The 15,318-nt window shown below is 49.1% G+C and overlaps 1 protein-coding gene across 37 annotated transcripts in view; it reads right to left on the bottom strand.

The window, feature by feature from the left end:
• Nucleotides 1-15,318, bottom strand: part of Cacna1c (calcium voltage-gated channel subunit alpha1 C) — a 551,969-nt gene that overhangs the window by 218,561 nt on the left and 318,090 nt on the right. For all 37 annotated transcript variants that reach the window (XM_013110334.3, XM_040739165.1, XM_040739170.1 and 34 more), the window contains exon 4: nucleotides 683-822. In XM_013110334.3, the coding sequence (XP_012965788.1) occupies nucleotides 683-822 (140 nt within the window). The remainder of the gene's footprint in view (nucleotides 1-682; nucleotides 823-15,318) is intronic.

A 15,318-nucleotide genomic window follows, 5' to 3' on the forward strand; every position in this document is an offset into this window, starting at 1 on the left:
TTCTCAATGGCTTCCAATTTTTGTTTAGAGTCCCAACACACTATTATAGAGTGGCATGCTTGGGGTGTATCTGGCCTGGGTTTGGTTATCCATCACCTCCACTTTTCAGACTTCCTGGTTTTCTTTGCACCCAGTTATCTCCAGCAGTCTGGTTTTCTGGAGCCGCAGCACAAAGCCCGCTGTGAAGGTGAGGATGGGGATGGGTGGTACGCATGCGTGTCCTCCACAGTCTGGCAGCAGAGTGCATGCTCCCAACATGTCCCAAACTCATAGGTTGCATGTACTAGCAAGCTAAGTAATGGCCCAGGGATATAGCAGAGAAGGGCCAGATATCAGTTGAAAATGAATACAAGTCCTTAAACATAAAGGCTTTCCTCATCTGCAAACAGAGTGCTGGCCCTGAACACTCAGAGTCATGTATGTGCATGTGTGTGTTCATGTGTATACACATGGATGTCTCTGTATATGCATGCATATGCACACAAAAGTGACCTGTGGGAGGGGTGATACGTTTATACTTTCTCTCTTGGGAGACAGTCTGAATGCAAAGTGATTTTGAACAGATCCTTCGCTGTGCCCGAAGGCACGTTCAAGTTAGATCAAATCAGAGGTAGGAATACAGAGGGGAAGAGGCATGGGGGGCAGGTAAGGTTAGGAAAAGGAACAAAACTTATGCACTTACCCTACGACCACAATTATAAAATCTAGTAAATTCCAACCATTTCGGAGGTAAGCGTTGGGGTGAAAGAGAAGTCCATAGGCAATTACTTTTAAAAATGCTTCCACCGTAAAAATGATGAGAAATAGATACTCCACTCGTTCCTAGGAAACAAAAATAGAAAAGAGAGAAAAACAAGTCATTAACTACGGAATCTGGGAAGTTCAGACACAGCAGAGTGCATAGCACCGGTACACTCGGCTTCAGCCTGCCATACACGGTACACTCAGTGTGGTCCCGACAAAGCGCATGGCCTGTAACGTCACAGGTGTCACTGCTTGTAAAAGAACACTGTGATGTTTGCTCAGTGACAAAGTGGCTTAGTGATATGCTTCCCAGAATGCAATGCTGTGGCCAGCAATGGTGAGCACAGGTGGAGGAGTGCTGGACATGCAGCCTGCAAGCTGAGGAAATCCACAGCCTGCTCCAACACCAGAGCTCCAGCTCATGGAGCATAAAGAATTTTGTTGTTTTCAAATGCCACCACTGTTAACGTAAATTAAGGCAATGCAAAAATCCACATTCTTCCTTCTACCCCCAAAGTCTCATTTAACCAGCTAACATTTTGCTGTGCCTTCTAAAGTGAGAACTCATATAGTCTTTATCTCCAGGGGAATGACACCAGGACAGCAGGGCTGCTGAGAAGTGGGTGAGCTGAGTCCTAGCCCCAAGGGCAGCAGGCAGGCTTTGGTGAGGGGACTAGCTGACATCCAAAATAAAAACAAAAACACTGCCCCAGAGACACTGAGGGTGTCAACAGTAGCCCCAAGAGAGGTAATATGTGGTTCCAGACATTTGAGATCTCTCTTGTGGGGAAATAGCTCTCTGTCCAAAGACATATTATAGGTGACTAAAAAAGTCTGCTTTTTTCCCAAGGGGCAGAACTGCCTTTTCTCCCCTAACAGCTAGAGAGAAGACTGGTGCTTAGCATGCAGCTCTTATCCCAACCACACTCAGCGGAGCCGACTCCTGCTGCTCACGTCTTCCCCTTAACCTCTGTCCCCTCGCCCTACCTAGTACACCGGTGGCACTACCTGCTAGAGACTGCTTGGCTGCCTTCAGGCCCCACTGCTCATCCTCGAAGGAGCCTCAGGCTGCCTCCTCCTGGAGCCGAAAGGCACAAGCAACAGTGACCCAGGTCACAAAGCAGGCCAGGCCAGCTCACAGCCTCCAGGAGGCTCACAGCTCAGAATCCTATTTCCCATTTCCCCCTCCTCTACTGGGCTAAGGGGAGTTCACTGAAGACCTCCGGGACCACACACATACAAGCCACATACCAGAGAGGACCACGGCCCATGAAGGTCTGCCACCTCCCATGAAGGCCTTCCGTGGGGGGTACTCTGACCCAGGGGCTCTGGGGCCCAGTGGAAAATTAGGCCAGAACAGAAGGCCAGTGGATCTTGCTACTCTTCTCATCCCTTTACATTCAGGGAGCACCAGGCTCACTGTGAGTAGTCCTGGCCAAACAATTTGAGGCTTCAAGCTATAGCTTGAGGATGGTGGGAGAAGTAGCTGTCAGTCCATCTCCACCCCAGGATAGCTCAGATCTGCATTTCAGCACCAGGTGACAATTCCGTGCCCATTCATGCTCCCCCAAACCTCTACAACTCCACTTCCATCCATACTCCCCCACCCTCCACAGAACCTCACTCAGTTGAAGGTGATGAGGAGAAAATGAAAGAGAACAAACCCGAGTTGGGGAGGCACCACTAGGTTTCGCGTGTTTCCATATTCCCACAAACACTCATTGCTTTTGTTTTCGTCACTTGCCCTCCCCATATCCAACTACTATGCATGCACCTTTCTTCCCACTCATCCATGTATGCATCTACCCATCGACCCATTCATTATCCATCCATATGCATATCCAAACATTTAACTATGAATATGCCCATGCTTCCATCCATTCTGTCATTTACCTGTCCATCTCTCTCAGTCATTCATGACCACTATGCTATAATCAGATGCACTGACAGAAACTGACCCTGGAGTTTCCTCTCATCTGTCTAGACAATAAGCTTTCTGGAAGAGACAGCGCCTAGATTCAGATGTTACCCCTCCTCAGGGAGAGCTGCTGCAATGTTCCAAAGGTTCCTAGGGCTCTATATTCTGGGAAATCCAAATTCCTAGATGGCTTTAGTAAGCAGCTGGGACCCTTGAGCCAGACTACGTGGCACCAAGAAGTCTGTTTATTTCCCACATGCACAGGCTGCTTCGTTTTCCTGGCACGAAAAGAGAGCATCGCACAGAGGTGGGCCCTCCGGTGTGGTGCAGATGCACACTGTAGGTTTGCTCATCCCGGGTGTGACACACCACTCTGCTCCACGAAGCTTGAGAAGGAAGGGTGGGAGATATGCCCTCTCTTACCGAGCGCTGGCCTACATAAGTTGTCCCAATGAAGCCTGTTCTTTCTTCCACACTGAGCTGAATCAAGCCTTCACACAGACCGTCACAAACATATGTATGTGTAGTGTTGGATGCCGTCAATACTCTGGGGTGGGGGGAAGGCTCTGAAACTGACCTCAGTGATCTGCTACAGCAGAGCAGGAGCTGTGCATGCGCAGATAGTAGGCAGTGCCAGCACGCAGTGAGTGCTGCTGTGCATGCGCAGATAGTAGGCGGTGCCAGCACGCAGTGAGTGCTGCTGTGCATGCTCAGATAGTAGGCGGTGCCAGCACGCAGTGAGTGGTGTTGCTGTGCATGCACAGATAGTAGGCGGTGCCAGCACGCAGTGAGTGTTGCTGTGCATGCTCAGATAGTAGGCGGTGCCAGCACGCAGTGAGTGGTGTTGCTGTGCATGCACAGATAGTAGGCGGTGCCAGCACGCAGTGAGTGGAGCTGTGCATGCGCAGATAGTAGGCGGTGCCAGCACGCAGTGAGTAGTGTTGCTGTGCATGCGCAGATAGTAGGCGGTGCCAGCACGCAGTGAGTGCTGCTGTGCATGCGCAGATAGTAGGCGGTGCCAGCACGCAGTGAGTGCGGCTGTGCATGCTCAGATAGTAGGCGGTGCCAGCACGCAGTGAGTGCTGCTGTGCATGCGCAGATAGTAGGCGGTGCCAGCACGCAGTGAGTAGTGTTGCTGTGCATGCGCAGATAGTAGGCGGTGCCAGCACGCAGTGAGTGCTGCTGTGCATGCGCAGATAGTAGGCGGTGCCAGCACGCAGTGAGTGCTGCTGTGCATGCGCAGATAGTAGGCGGTGCCAGCACGCAGTGAGTGGAGCTGTGCATGCGCAGATAGTAGGCGGTGCCAGCATGCAGTGAGTGGTGTTGCTGTGCATGCGCAGATAGTAGGCAGTGCCAGCATACAGTGAGTGCTGCTGTTCATGCGCAGATAGTAGGCGGTGCCAGCACGCAGTGAGTGCTGCTGTTCATGCGCAGATAGTAGGCGGTGCCAGCACGCAGTGAGTGGTGTTGCTGTGCATGCGCAGATAGTAGGCGGTGCCAGCACGCAGTGAGTGCGGCTGTGCATGCTCAGATAGTAGGCGGTGCCAGCACGCAGTGAGTGCTGCTGTGCATGCTCAGATAGTAGGCGGTGCCAGCACGCAGTGAGTAGTGTTGCTGTGCATGCGCAGATAGTAGGCGGTGCCAGCACGCAGTGAGTGGTGTTGCTGTGCATGCGCAGATAGTAGGCGGTGCCAGCAAGCAGTGAGTGTTGCTGTGCATGCTCAGATAGTAGGCGGTGCCAGCACACAGTGAGTGCGGCTGTGCATGCTCAGATAGTAGGCGGTGCCAGCACGCAGTGAGTGCTGCTGTGCATGCGCAGATAGTAGGCGGTGCCAGCACGCAGTGAGTGCTGCTGTGCATGCGCAGATAGTAGGCGGTGCCAGCACGCAGTGAGTGCTGCTGTGCATGCGCAGATAGTAGGCGGTGCCAGCACGCAGTGAGTAGTGTTGCTGTGCATGCGCAGATAGTAGGCGGTGCCAGCACGCAGTGAGTGCTGCTGTGCATGCGCAGATAGTAGGCGGTGCCAGCACGCAGTGAGTGCTGCTGTGCATGCGCAGATAGTAGGCAGTGCCAGCACGCAGTGAGTGCTGCTGTGCATGCTCAGATAGTAGGCGGTGCCAGCACGCAGTGAGTGGTGCTGTGGGCAAGCACAGCTGGCCATGGAAGAACCAAGTCGGGGTTTGAGTTGACTCTGCAAGGATGAAGAACGCTGGGAAGTGGGAACACAGTGTGGCTTGCAGGCCCGACATTCTAGGAGCAGAGAGACTGAAGCAGGAAGATAAAACCATGGAGAAAATTCAAGCAGCTATAATGCAGTGTGTTGAGAACAGACCCATATGGTAGCAAGAGCAAGATAGCTAGGGGCTTGTGGACATGACTGAACACTGGGGGCCAGTAGGGGGAGGGATCCATGCAGAAGCTACAGGCTGGACAGGTCTGGGATATACTGGTGATGAGGCATACAGAGGGATGGCTTGGTGCAGAGCTCAGCTGACAGGTAGGACTCAATGACGTCTCCCAGGGAGGGTACAGACGAGGGAGAGGAAGTCTGCAGGATGATCCAGTGCAGTAAGGAAGATAGGAAAGCAAGTGTACATTCTGGCAGATGTGATCGGATCCTGCTTAAAGTCACAGAGTGGCCTAATTAACCTCTTCTGTGACACTGCCTCTGTGACACTGAAGAGACTGAGGTCAGGGAGAAAGGAGACAAATAGGAGGATGGGAACCCAGGCTTCCTGACATTCATTTAGTCCAAAGATCTTTTCAGCTCATGTTGCCTTTTAGGACCCACAGAAACTTTTCTCACTGGCCCCCATTTACTCTCCAAGAATCAGTTCAAAGCCCTCGTGGTAAGTTGTCTAAAGATTCGAGATACAGCCGAAAGGGGCCCAGCACTTGGGAGGCAAAGCAGGCAAATCTCTTGAGTTCTTAGCCAGCCATTTTCTAGCTGGTCTACTGACAAATGGTGGCCCATGGTTACACTCAAGTCTGAAATATTTAGATGAACTGAGTGGAAAGGGTCATGCGTTCAGGAACATGACATTTTCCAAACACCTCATAGAACTTGACATGGATATGTATGGGATTTCTTCATCTTCCATTTGTCTTTCATTTGTGTATGGCTTACCCATTCAACTATATGGTAGGTTCTCAAGGGACACAGTTGGTGATGTTTCGATAGTCATAATCAATCAATTCTTTTGATCTCAGCACTGAGTGGCTTGTGTCTTTGGACAAGTCACTCCACTTGTCTGAATCTGCTCTATCATATGTAAACTCAGGAGGAAATCCATATTTTTGCACTGAGCTCTGGGCATCCCAGACTGTGGAAAGCACAGAAGCCAGTGGCAGTAGGATTGCTGAATGTTAGCAGGTTATGTTAGCTCAATACTGGTTTCTAAGGGTCCTGACCCTGGGGAATGGCATACAGGGGGCCCGTCTGATATAAACAGAAAGCATATACAGAGCACAAGGGCCTCCCTTTTACTGGCCAGTCTGGAAGACCTTTGTCAACTTTTATGTTGGTGTCTGCCTGGGATGTAATCCAGAAGAGGGAACACTGCTCTGCGCCTTTTGTTTTAACTTGGAACCCTACTTCTTGCCTCTCCAAAATCCAGTAGTGCACAAGGATGGCAATCTCAGGTCTTGTTCAGGCCAGGGAATGGAAGACATCTGTCATTAGTGAAATTACTGTTGTTTGTGTGGTAGGGAAGACATTCTTGAACAGAAGTCACATCAGGGTAGGTCTTCTAGGATGGGGACAAGCATGAAGGACTAGAGAAGCCACTCACATATGTGTGTGCTTATGCAGCACACACACACATGAAAGAGGCAGGACATGCTAAATGCCACTTAACCAAAGTTAAGGACTCACACCAGAGAGCCTGTGGGTACTAATGTAAATTTATGTAAGTGTATTTATCAAAGCTGCCAAGAAGTCTACCCCAAGCAGAATTGATGTGCTCAGTTGCACAATTTCATCTCGGTATCAGGTACACAGACAATGAGCACAATAACTACACTTCACACAGCATGCCACATTCCAGATTGCTTCATAATGTAAGCATCTTTCACCCTGGCCTCATAACATAAGCATCTTTCACCCTGACCTCATAACATAAGCATCATTCACCCTGACCTCTAAGTTTTACAGTCTTCTGTCTATTCTCCAGCCGAGAGTCTAAGAAGGAGAATGCCTTAGCTCCATGCTCTCCAGTTTTCTCTCATACATCCTTCTATGTCACTAAATCTTTCCTGAGGTCTGCTCTGCTTGAGTCTGCATAGCTGCTTTTTCAGGACATCGATGGGCTTGTGGAATATAATAAACCAGAAGAATTAAGGCCTGCATGCTCACTGATCTCTGGATAGCAGAGAAGACCCAATCTGGGTGAGTATTACGTTCAGATAAAGAGCTACACTGCAACCATTGCTGTTTGCACACTGACTGAAAGAAGCCCCGAGTTACTGTGCTCATTGGTAGATGAAGAGCCACCTCCAAGCATGGTCAGCAAAGTGGGCAGCACAGACACTACAGTGAAATGCACACCTCATCTGCAGTCCCCACTGGTGCCTGAAGTACAGGAAGAAGAAGTAGTTTTCCTTCCATACCCAGAGCAAGGAATAAACAAAAGATGGAAAATGCACACTATGGAATATCATCTAGCTGTAAAAAGGAATGAAGCTTTCATATATGCCACAACAAGGGTAACCATTCAACGTCCAAGAGAGCAAAGGTCGTGTGGTTCTACTGATACAAAACACCCCCACTAGCAAATTCACAAACAGAGAGCACGTCAAAGAACTGGGGGCTGGGAAAGAAGATGGGTCCACGTTTAACGGGTGTAAAGTTTCAGCTTTTGGCAAGGATGACTCTTGGGGTGTACCTAACACCACTGAGTCAGACACACATCTGCAGTCAGAATGGCAAGTCTTACGTTATGTCTCTTTGTCACCATGCAAATGGAAAGAAGCATTCTTCAGGACACCAATTGCTTTCCAGCTCTAGTCATCTAAAGTGGTGAGGTAAGAGTTAAAGCTAGGTGTGTTCCACCTTAACAGAGGTAGGCTCCTCAGAGGCCAATTAGGAGCCTCTCTGACATGGGTTGGGAGCCCACATTTCAAAGAAAGAAAGGGGGGAGATTCAAGGGCAAGTCTTATTCAGAAGTCTTATTTGGAAAGTATGTGGGGTTTCTAACAGTTTGCTGTTCCCAGGACATTACTGTAAAGGGCAAAGAGATAAGAAAATCAAACAAACAGAACACTAATGTCCTAAGAGTAAAAAGTAGACGTGAAAAGAAAAATACTATTTATCGAAGGCAAGAGGCAAGTGTAGTTGGATGAGTTGAACCGTATGCTAGTTCCACTCGCTTTAGAGTAGCTATATACACCCCCACATCCTACATAGTGTATCTCTCTGTGCTTGCCTATTATACAAAGTTGAGTGGTTACCACTTTCCTTCATGTACATCTCTTTCCCTAAGGGCTAGTCTTACTTCAGTGCTCAGGAATAGCAGGAAGCACAGGGACTCAAATCAGAGTGTGGGACAGGAGACCTGCTCACCAACCCCCAATCCCACCCTACCTTGGGCCTGTGTTTTCCTTGAGCACATGGTTTTCTAAGTAAACCCATGTTGGAAGGCAGGCTCCTCCAATCCTGCTTGGTGTCCAGCATTTGAACCATTGACCTCTACACATTGTTGCCTTTGCCTTGGAGATAAAAGGAAGCCTGAATGTCACCCAGGACAGTCTCCTCCCTTGCCACCCAGGGACACTGATATTGTAGGAATCTTCTGGAATCCTTTACTCTCTTAGGTAAAAAAGAAACGATCCTTTCTTCAGGACAACGGGTGACAAATATTGCCCATTGGGACTGGATCACGTAGGAACCACAATCATTGACTTAGTGAGTGTGGGCTGGTGGGTAATTTTCCAAATTGGAGGAGTATGCAGTCAAAGCCTTTAGTACTATCTGCCTACCTTCACTTGAGGTGAGCAAGACCTGGCCAGGGAAGCAGGACTATTCTCTGCCAATCCCACTGCTACCCCCAATCTGGGCCCAATCATTGACTATTTAGATATTGTCTTAGTCAGGGTTTTTATTACTGTGAAGAGACACAATGGCCACAGAAACTCTTATAAAGAAAACATTTCATTGGGGTGGTTCGCTTACAGTTTCAGAGGTTCAGTCCATTATTATCATGACAGAGAACATGGAAACATGCAGGCAGATGTGGTGCTGGAGGAACAGCAGAGAGTCCTACATCTTGTGGACAACAGAAGTCAACTGATATACGTCACAGTATCCCGAGTATAGGAAACCTCAAAGCCTGCCCCCACAACAACACCCTTCCTTCAACAAGGCCACACCTCCCATTAGCACCACTCCTTATGAGATTATGGGGGCCAATGACATTCAAACCACCACAGACACTAAAGCAGTGTTCTGCCTGGTCTATAGCTATCTAGGCAATTACTCAGACACCTTCCAGTAGTTCCCCGTGCCCTTCCAGTGACTGCGCTTTCTGACTCTGGCTCCAGGACTCATCACAGTCTGGCTACATCCCTGACCACCACTCATTGCTCCAGCCAACCTGAAAGCTCAGGATCCCTAGACAAGATTGGCCAGATGTGAGAGGCTGCCTTTTCCACCCCTCCATCCTCCTCCATCACATGCAGCCTCTTCCTCTCGCTGGGGTCTAGGTCAATGGCCCCCTCCTGCCATCTCAGGCCTGCAACACCTTTTGTACACAGTGCCATCACAGCACACTTCATGGTGCACGTGGTCTCTGCATTCTTCTCCCCTCCATGGAATTAGCATCTTCAGGGCAGAAGCAGGTGTCCTTGTCACCCATGGCTCACAGGTGACTTTACATGAGACGCAAAGGATCAGAGGAGAAAGGTTCTAGATTCATACATCTCTGGAATCAAACCACAAGCTACATGAATGGTTTAAGGTCCAGCTTCTTTGCTAGTGGCATGGGAATAATTATACACGCCCTTGGGTCACCTTGAGAGTGAGAAATCAGAGCTGTCCCTTTGAGGGTAATTCCTGTCTTGCACACTTGCATTCATGACAGCTGACACATAGAAAGTGTGCAACACACCTTCATTGAGGGGACCCACCATTTCTCTTCTAATGGCTCTGAGTATCCTCCCAGAGGCCCTGGCCCTGTCTTCATCCTTTGGGCCTCTGCTAAGGGTATCAGTCAGCAACACCACCTGATGCATCCATGTCTCCTCCCCCCCCTCCCCGTTCACACCAGCTGTCCTCCCTTCTAAGTGGTGGCATATTCCTGGTCCTCTTTTGATTGTCTTTATTTCAACAAAAACAAGAGGCACAAGGCCCCACATCATCTTTTATTATCAAAACAACATGAAGACAACATCAAAACAAAATTCCCCTGTATTCTGTTTGCTAAGTTCTATTTATCCTGAACCCTGAAGTGCATAGCTCTCCTCAGCCCTTTGTTCCACAGGAATAGGTACCATTCGGGTCTCACAGACAACCAACCCATAGCTGTGTGCATTTTCCTGGCTCTAGAAACCCACTGTCCCTTGGTATGAACAAGGGGACTGAGGAAGGTCTTAAAGGGGGAGGTCTCATGTCTTTAAGAGGTTTGATAACCTCATGATCACCACCACAGTGGGAACTTACTGGGCAAAACATCAGCTCCCAGTCAGTACCTCACCTCCAGTGTAAGTATGTTGAGTCTCACGGCCCCGTGTGGGAAAGGAAGTGAGTCCTTTTCTCCTCTTCCCTTTCCTCTTTACACCGCATCCTCCCCTTCCCCACGTCACTACCAGGGCACGTTATCACCGCTATCTCCATCTTCACCTCCAGCACGTCGGCATCACTGCCACCATCACCGCCATCTTCATCCCATCCTCGGTAGAAACATTGCCTCCATCTGCACTACAATTAGCAATAGTCTGATGCCAGGCTATTCGATCCTATTCCTAATAGCAACGCTGCCCAAGGGGTGTAAACATCATCTCCATGACTACATAAGCAAGCTCTTCAAAGGGGGTTAGAGGCTCTTCCACAACATGACCAGCGTAGCGAGTGAGAGGTAAAGCTGGGACATTTGATTGTCTTTCCATTTTGAGGATTAATGGAGAAAGCTGAACCCTAGTAGCTTTCTCCTCCACTGCCCTAGGCCTCGAGCACTTGTGTCAGAATGAGGATGTGTTCTGGGGTGGAATGACTGGTTTCTGTGTGACACTCAGCAATGTAAGCAAGCTTGTGATAGAGTTTGCCAGCCCAGGGCATTCAGTCCATGGATGGTGTTTGGACACAGGACAGCAGAAGTCACCATAGCTGTTGTACAGAGCCCATGGTCTTTTCCCACAACTGGTCGAACCCACCACCCTGTATGGCGTACAGCTAGTTACAAACCAACCACTGATCTCATTTCTCATGGGATTCCATTCCTTGTCATCACCCGCTGTGGTATGTGACCCAACCTAGCAAATGTGGTGGGAAGGAAAGTTTTCTGATTGATGCTCTGGTGCTGGTCACACTCACGTATGCATGAAAAGTGGGACACAATTGGGACCGAGATGGGTAAAGGGTGAGGGCAGGAGCAGTGGGTGAGGGTGACAAGAACACAGGGTGGAAAGACCTCAAATCTAGCAAAAGTTGCTGAGTGGTGAGTGAATTCTGATGCTGCCCTAGTTTAGGGTCCTTTAGCAAAGCCCCGTCCTCACTGGAAGCTGATCTAGACCAGGATTTTCCACCTCCAGCCCACACAGTCCACTTCACATTAAAATCTCGCTCATTCTCACACCAGAAAAAAGCAAGAATGTGTAAGCCTGGCACGAGGAGAGTACCTCAGATCGTGGTCTGACTAGACCTCCAATGTGGCCCAGACTGCCATCAGAGGGTAGCCTGCAGGCCCTTATGACGGACAGTGGAGGGCACACTGTAGGAGGGCAGGCACTACAGTCCTCCACGCAGCAGGCTGTTACTCCATCATCTCTGTTACTCCACCATCAGACACCCAGGGATGAAGAATGTGGGGACACAGACCTGGTCCTCCCCTGTCCTCTCTGAGTATTTTCTTACCTTCAAGGATGAAGGAACTTTTGAGTACGGAATGTCCCATCAACTCACACCGAGAGCTGCACTTTTTTAACAGAGATCCCTAGTCCTGATTCACCAGGTTCCACTTCTCTTTCCTCCCCACCTGCTGTCCCTTGTCAGCTTCTAGTGCCACAATACCAGCTAAGAGGCTTACTTCCACCTTCCTGCTCCCACTAAGGCCACAGGGCCTCTGGCTTGTGAGGTTCTCCCTCCTCTGTGGGTCAACTGTATTCACCCCCTGAGAGAGGACTGTTCTACGTCTCCAGACCTGGTGGCCTCCGCCTGTACACCCTAGCCATTGGCCGGTCTGCCTGTCTGCTTATTTAGTACATTACTATCTGGCTCTACAGCCTGTATGACAAGCTTTCTGAGTGTAGCTGGTGACTGGAACCTGGCTCGCTTAGGAACTGAGTACTCTGGAGTTATGTCACAGCATATTCTGCCCCGCATGCTTTGTGCAGGGCCAGGAACACACACAACTCCCCAACATGAAGGACGATGAGAGTCACCAAGGTTAATGTCCCAGCCCCGCCCTTCCTGTCATACCCGAAGCTCCTCACAGCAGACAGCGTCCTTTCCTGTCCCAAGCTGTTTCACTTAGCACTTGGTGTATAACTCCAGGCACAGAGAAAGATGGCCCCTTCTTAGACAACCCTTCTCCACCCCAACCATGTGACTTAAACAAGGAATCCCATCATTGCCAATATGGAGAACAAGGACTGGGGACCCGCCACCCCAGAGGCATAGACACAAAGGACTACGCTTGTAAGTACTGAGTGTCCTCACTCACATGTGGAGACCAAGAAAATTGATCCTGTAGAAAAGACTTGAATAATCACTAGAGACTGGGGGGGGGGGAGGCACAGACTGTAGTCTGGTAATAATATAGGAACAACTAGTTCTGGTGTTCTGCAGCATACCACAGTGACTGCACTCTGTAACCCTGCACACTACAGTCACTAAAAGCACAGCACAGTAACCATGGTCCGTACCATGTGCAATGTAGCCACTAAAAGCAGTGACTAGGGATCCAGACTCACCCAAGAAAAAGCATTTGGGGAGGTAAAAATGCTAATTACACTTAATTGGTCATTATGCCTTACAGACATGCTCACAATTCCCTTATTGCAGCCCATAAATATGCACAAATATCACATGTCAATTAGGAAATTACAGAGTAGAAGATGCTACGTCTGCCCTGTGGTCTCAAAGTCAGTAGGAGGCAGGGTGGTATGCATCATACTGCAGACACCAGAATTGCAGGACAGGAGAAAGGGCAGATTTGCTAGGGCTGGTGGCTGGGGTGTATTATGTTAAATACCTGAGTCTGTGCCACATGAGAAAATGCACATGTGGGCAACAAGGTTCCCCAGGAGACACAAAAGGCAGAGCCCTTTTGCCTTAGTTTTCACTGTAGAACAAAATGGTGGCTGTATCTGGTGAAAAATATATGAGTATGTGAAAATATCATAATGATGATCATGACAGTGTTTGCTGCAACAATGAAATGGCTACTGATATTTTGTACTTATTATAACCTAGAATATGTGTTAAATAGTGCCAGGTAGAAAGAGAAGGCTTCAATTGTGGCAGGTTTTGACTGATAGCACAGAGTCTACATTTTATACTAAGGATGTTGCAGTTGGGTGAAGATCCATGGTGAAGGGCTCAGGCTGTGACTCAGTGGTGGAGGCCCTGTGTTCAAACCTTAGTGGAGATAGAGAGAGAGACAGAGAGAGAGAGAGACAGAGAGAGAGAGACAGAGAGAGAGAGAGAGAGAGAGAGAGAGAGAGAGAGAGAGAGAGAGCAGTGATGAAGAAGATGATGGTTTGGAACTGAAGGATAATAAGTGTTTTAGGAAGATAATAGTAAAGCAATGTTTGGATGCCCTCGACTGAACAGGGAGACACCCACAGGGTTCCAAGAATAGGAATAGTGACGGTTGACTAGAGAAGCTGGGAGAGCAGGCATACTGTGTATAGCCTACAGGCCACAGAGGAGCCATGGCTAGATGGCTACCTGGCTATCTCAAAGGCAATCCAATTTTAAAAGTGTTTCTTGTGAGCTATAAACAGTCATAATTCTGGCTTTCTGTTGGTGTCTCCTTTTCCTGTAAAAATGGTTCTGTACATCTTACTGATCAGCTCAATTGTGGTGATAAAAAACAGAAAGCAGAAAACCGCGGGGACATGCCCTAAAATGGGGTGTTTAGTAAAGGTGACTCAAGATCTCATCCTTCGGGGACCTCAGCAGAGGGAGGTGAGCTTTGGGCTGTCTCCCCAGGTGAAGATGAAATTACTGCAGGGAAATCTTAGGACATGGAACTCCAGGGGCCATGGGCTAGAGATCCCTACAATCACCCTGTGTCACAGAGTCTTCATTGTGAAGCAGCAGAATGACCACTGCTGTCTGTTTGCTGTGGCTTCCTTGGTCACTGCCATTGTGGAGAGGTGAAACACTGAACCAAAATGGGGCTTGGCCAAGCAGAACTCCTAGCTCCTGGTTCATGCTTCATGCCAGGTCCTGGCCCAGTGTTTTACATATATCTTTACATACATATTTTTGCCCCCTGGGAGGCACATTGACAGTCACATTTTACAGGATCAGAAGCTGGGCCTGCTCAGCCCATCATGAAGCACTGACCCTTACAACATGGCAGAACACACTGTATTGCTGGGTCCCATATGACCTCTGACTGTTTCTTCTCCTGGAAACACAGCAAGGCAACAGTGAGGTTATAGCAGTAACAGCACTGTTCTCAAAGTTAGAACAATGGGTTCTAATTTTAGTCTCAGTGATGTTGCCTGGTGACCTGCGAGAGGTCACCAGCCTCTGTGGATCTGATTTTTCTCATCCATGAAATGAAAAGGCTGGTTTATCCGCAGAGCCTAAACTTGGCTCTGTCAGACACCTAGACATGCTCCGGGCCTCCATCCAAGATCTGTTGAGCCAGAGTCTTCGGGATTTGGCTATCAGAACTTCTGGCAGGCTCCCCAGCTTGAAGAATGTAAATAATTTCCATGGCTACTTTCAGTCACAGAATTCTCTTAAGTCTTACATGCATTCCCCACCCATGGCCCTCTTGTCACCTGGGAGGGACAGAGCTCTGCAAACAACCAGCCCGGGCTCCATGTGTGCATGTGAAGAAAGGGCTGCCCACAGAGCGACAGTGTGGGAGACAGTATCGGCGTCAAGCAGCCTACAGGTAAGAGGCTCTGATAAGCCAGCAGCCAGCAAGGCCGCATGCTGACTATGCTCCGTGTACACAGTTTCATGTTGAGGGCCATGAGGAACACACAGAAAGGTCTGTCTGTACTCCTGGGGACTGACGCCCATACAATGTGAACACTACAGACTCAGGAATATACAACTAGCTAGTACTGACTGGAGAACAGCCTGGGGCTTCTCAAATGTAAGCAAACAGTGTTTACATATACAACAGTCCAGCACTGATCCCGCCTTCCTGGCCCCCCTGGACTGAACAAGGGATGAGAAAGTAGGGGTAGGCTTACTACTCTACATCTGTCTCACCAGATGCCTGTGGCACTTGGATGTCACCTTAGAGTCTCCAAGG

Source organism: Mesocricetus auratus, unplaced genomic scaffold, assembly GCF_017639785.1.
Source record: "Mesocricetus auratus isolate SY011 unplaced genomic scaffold, BCM_Maur_2.0 Super-Scaffold_100676, whole genome shotgun sequence".
Lineage (NCBI taxonomy): Eukaryota > Metazoa > Chordata > Mammalia > Rodentia > Cricetidae > Mesocricetus > Mesocricetus auratus.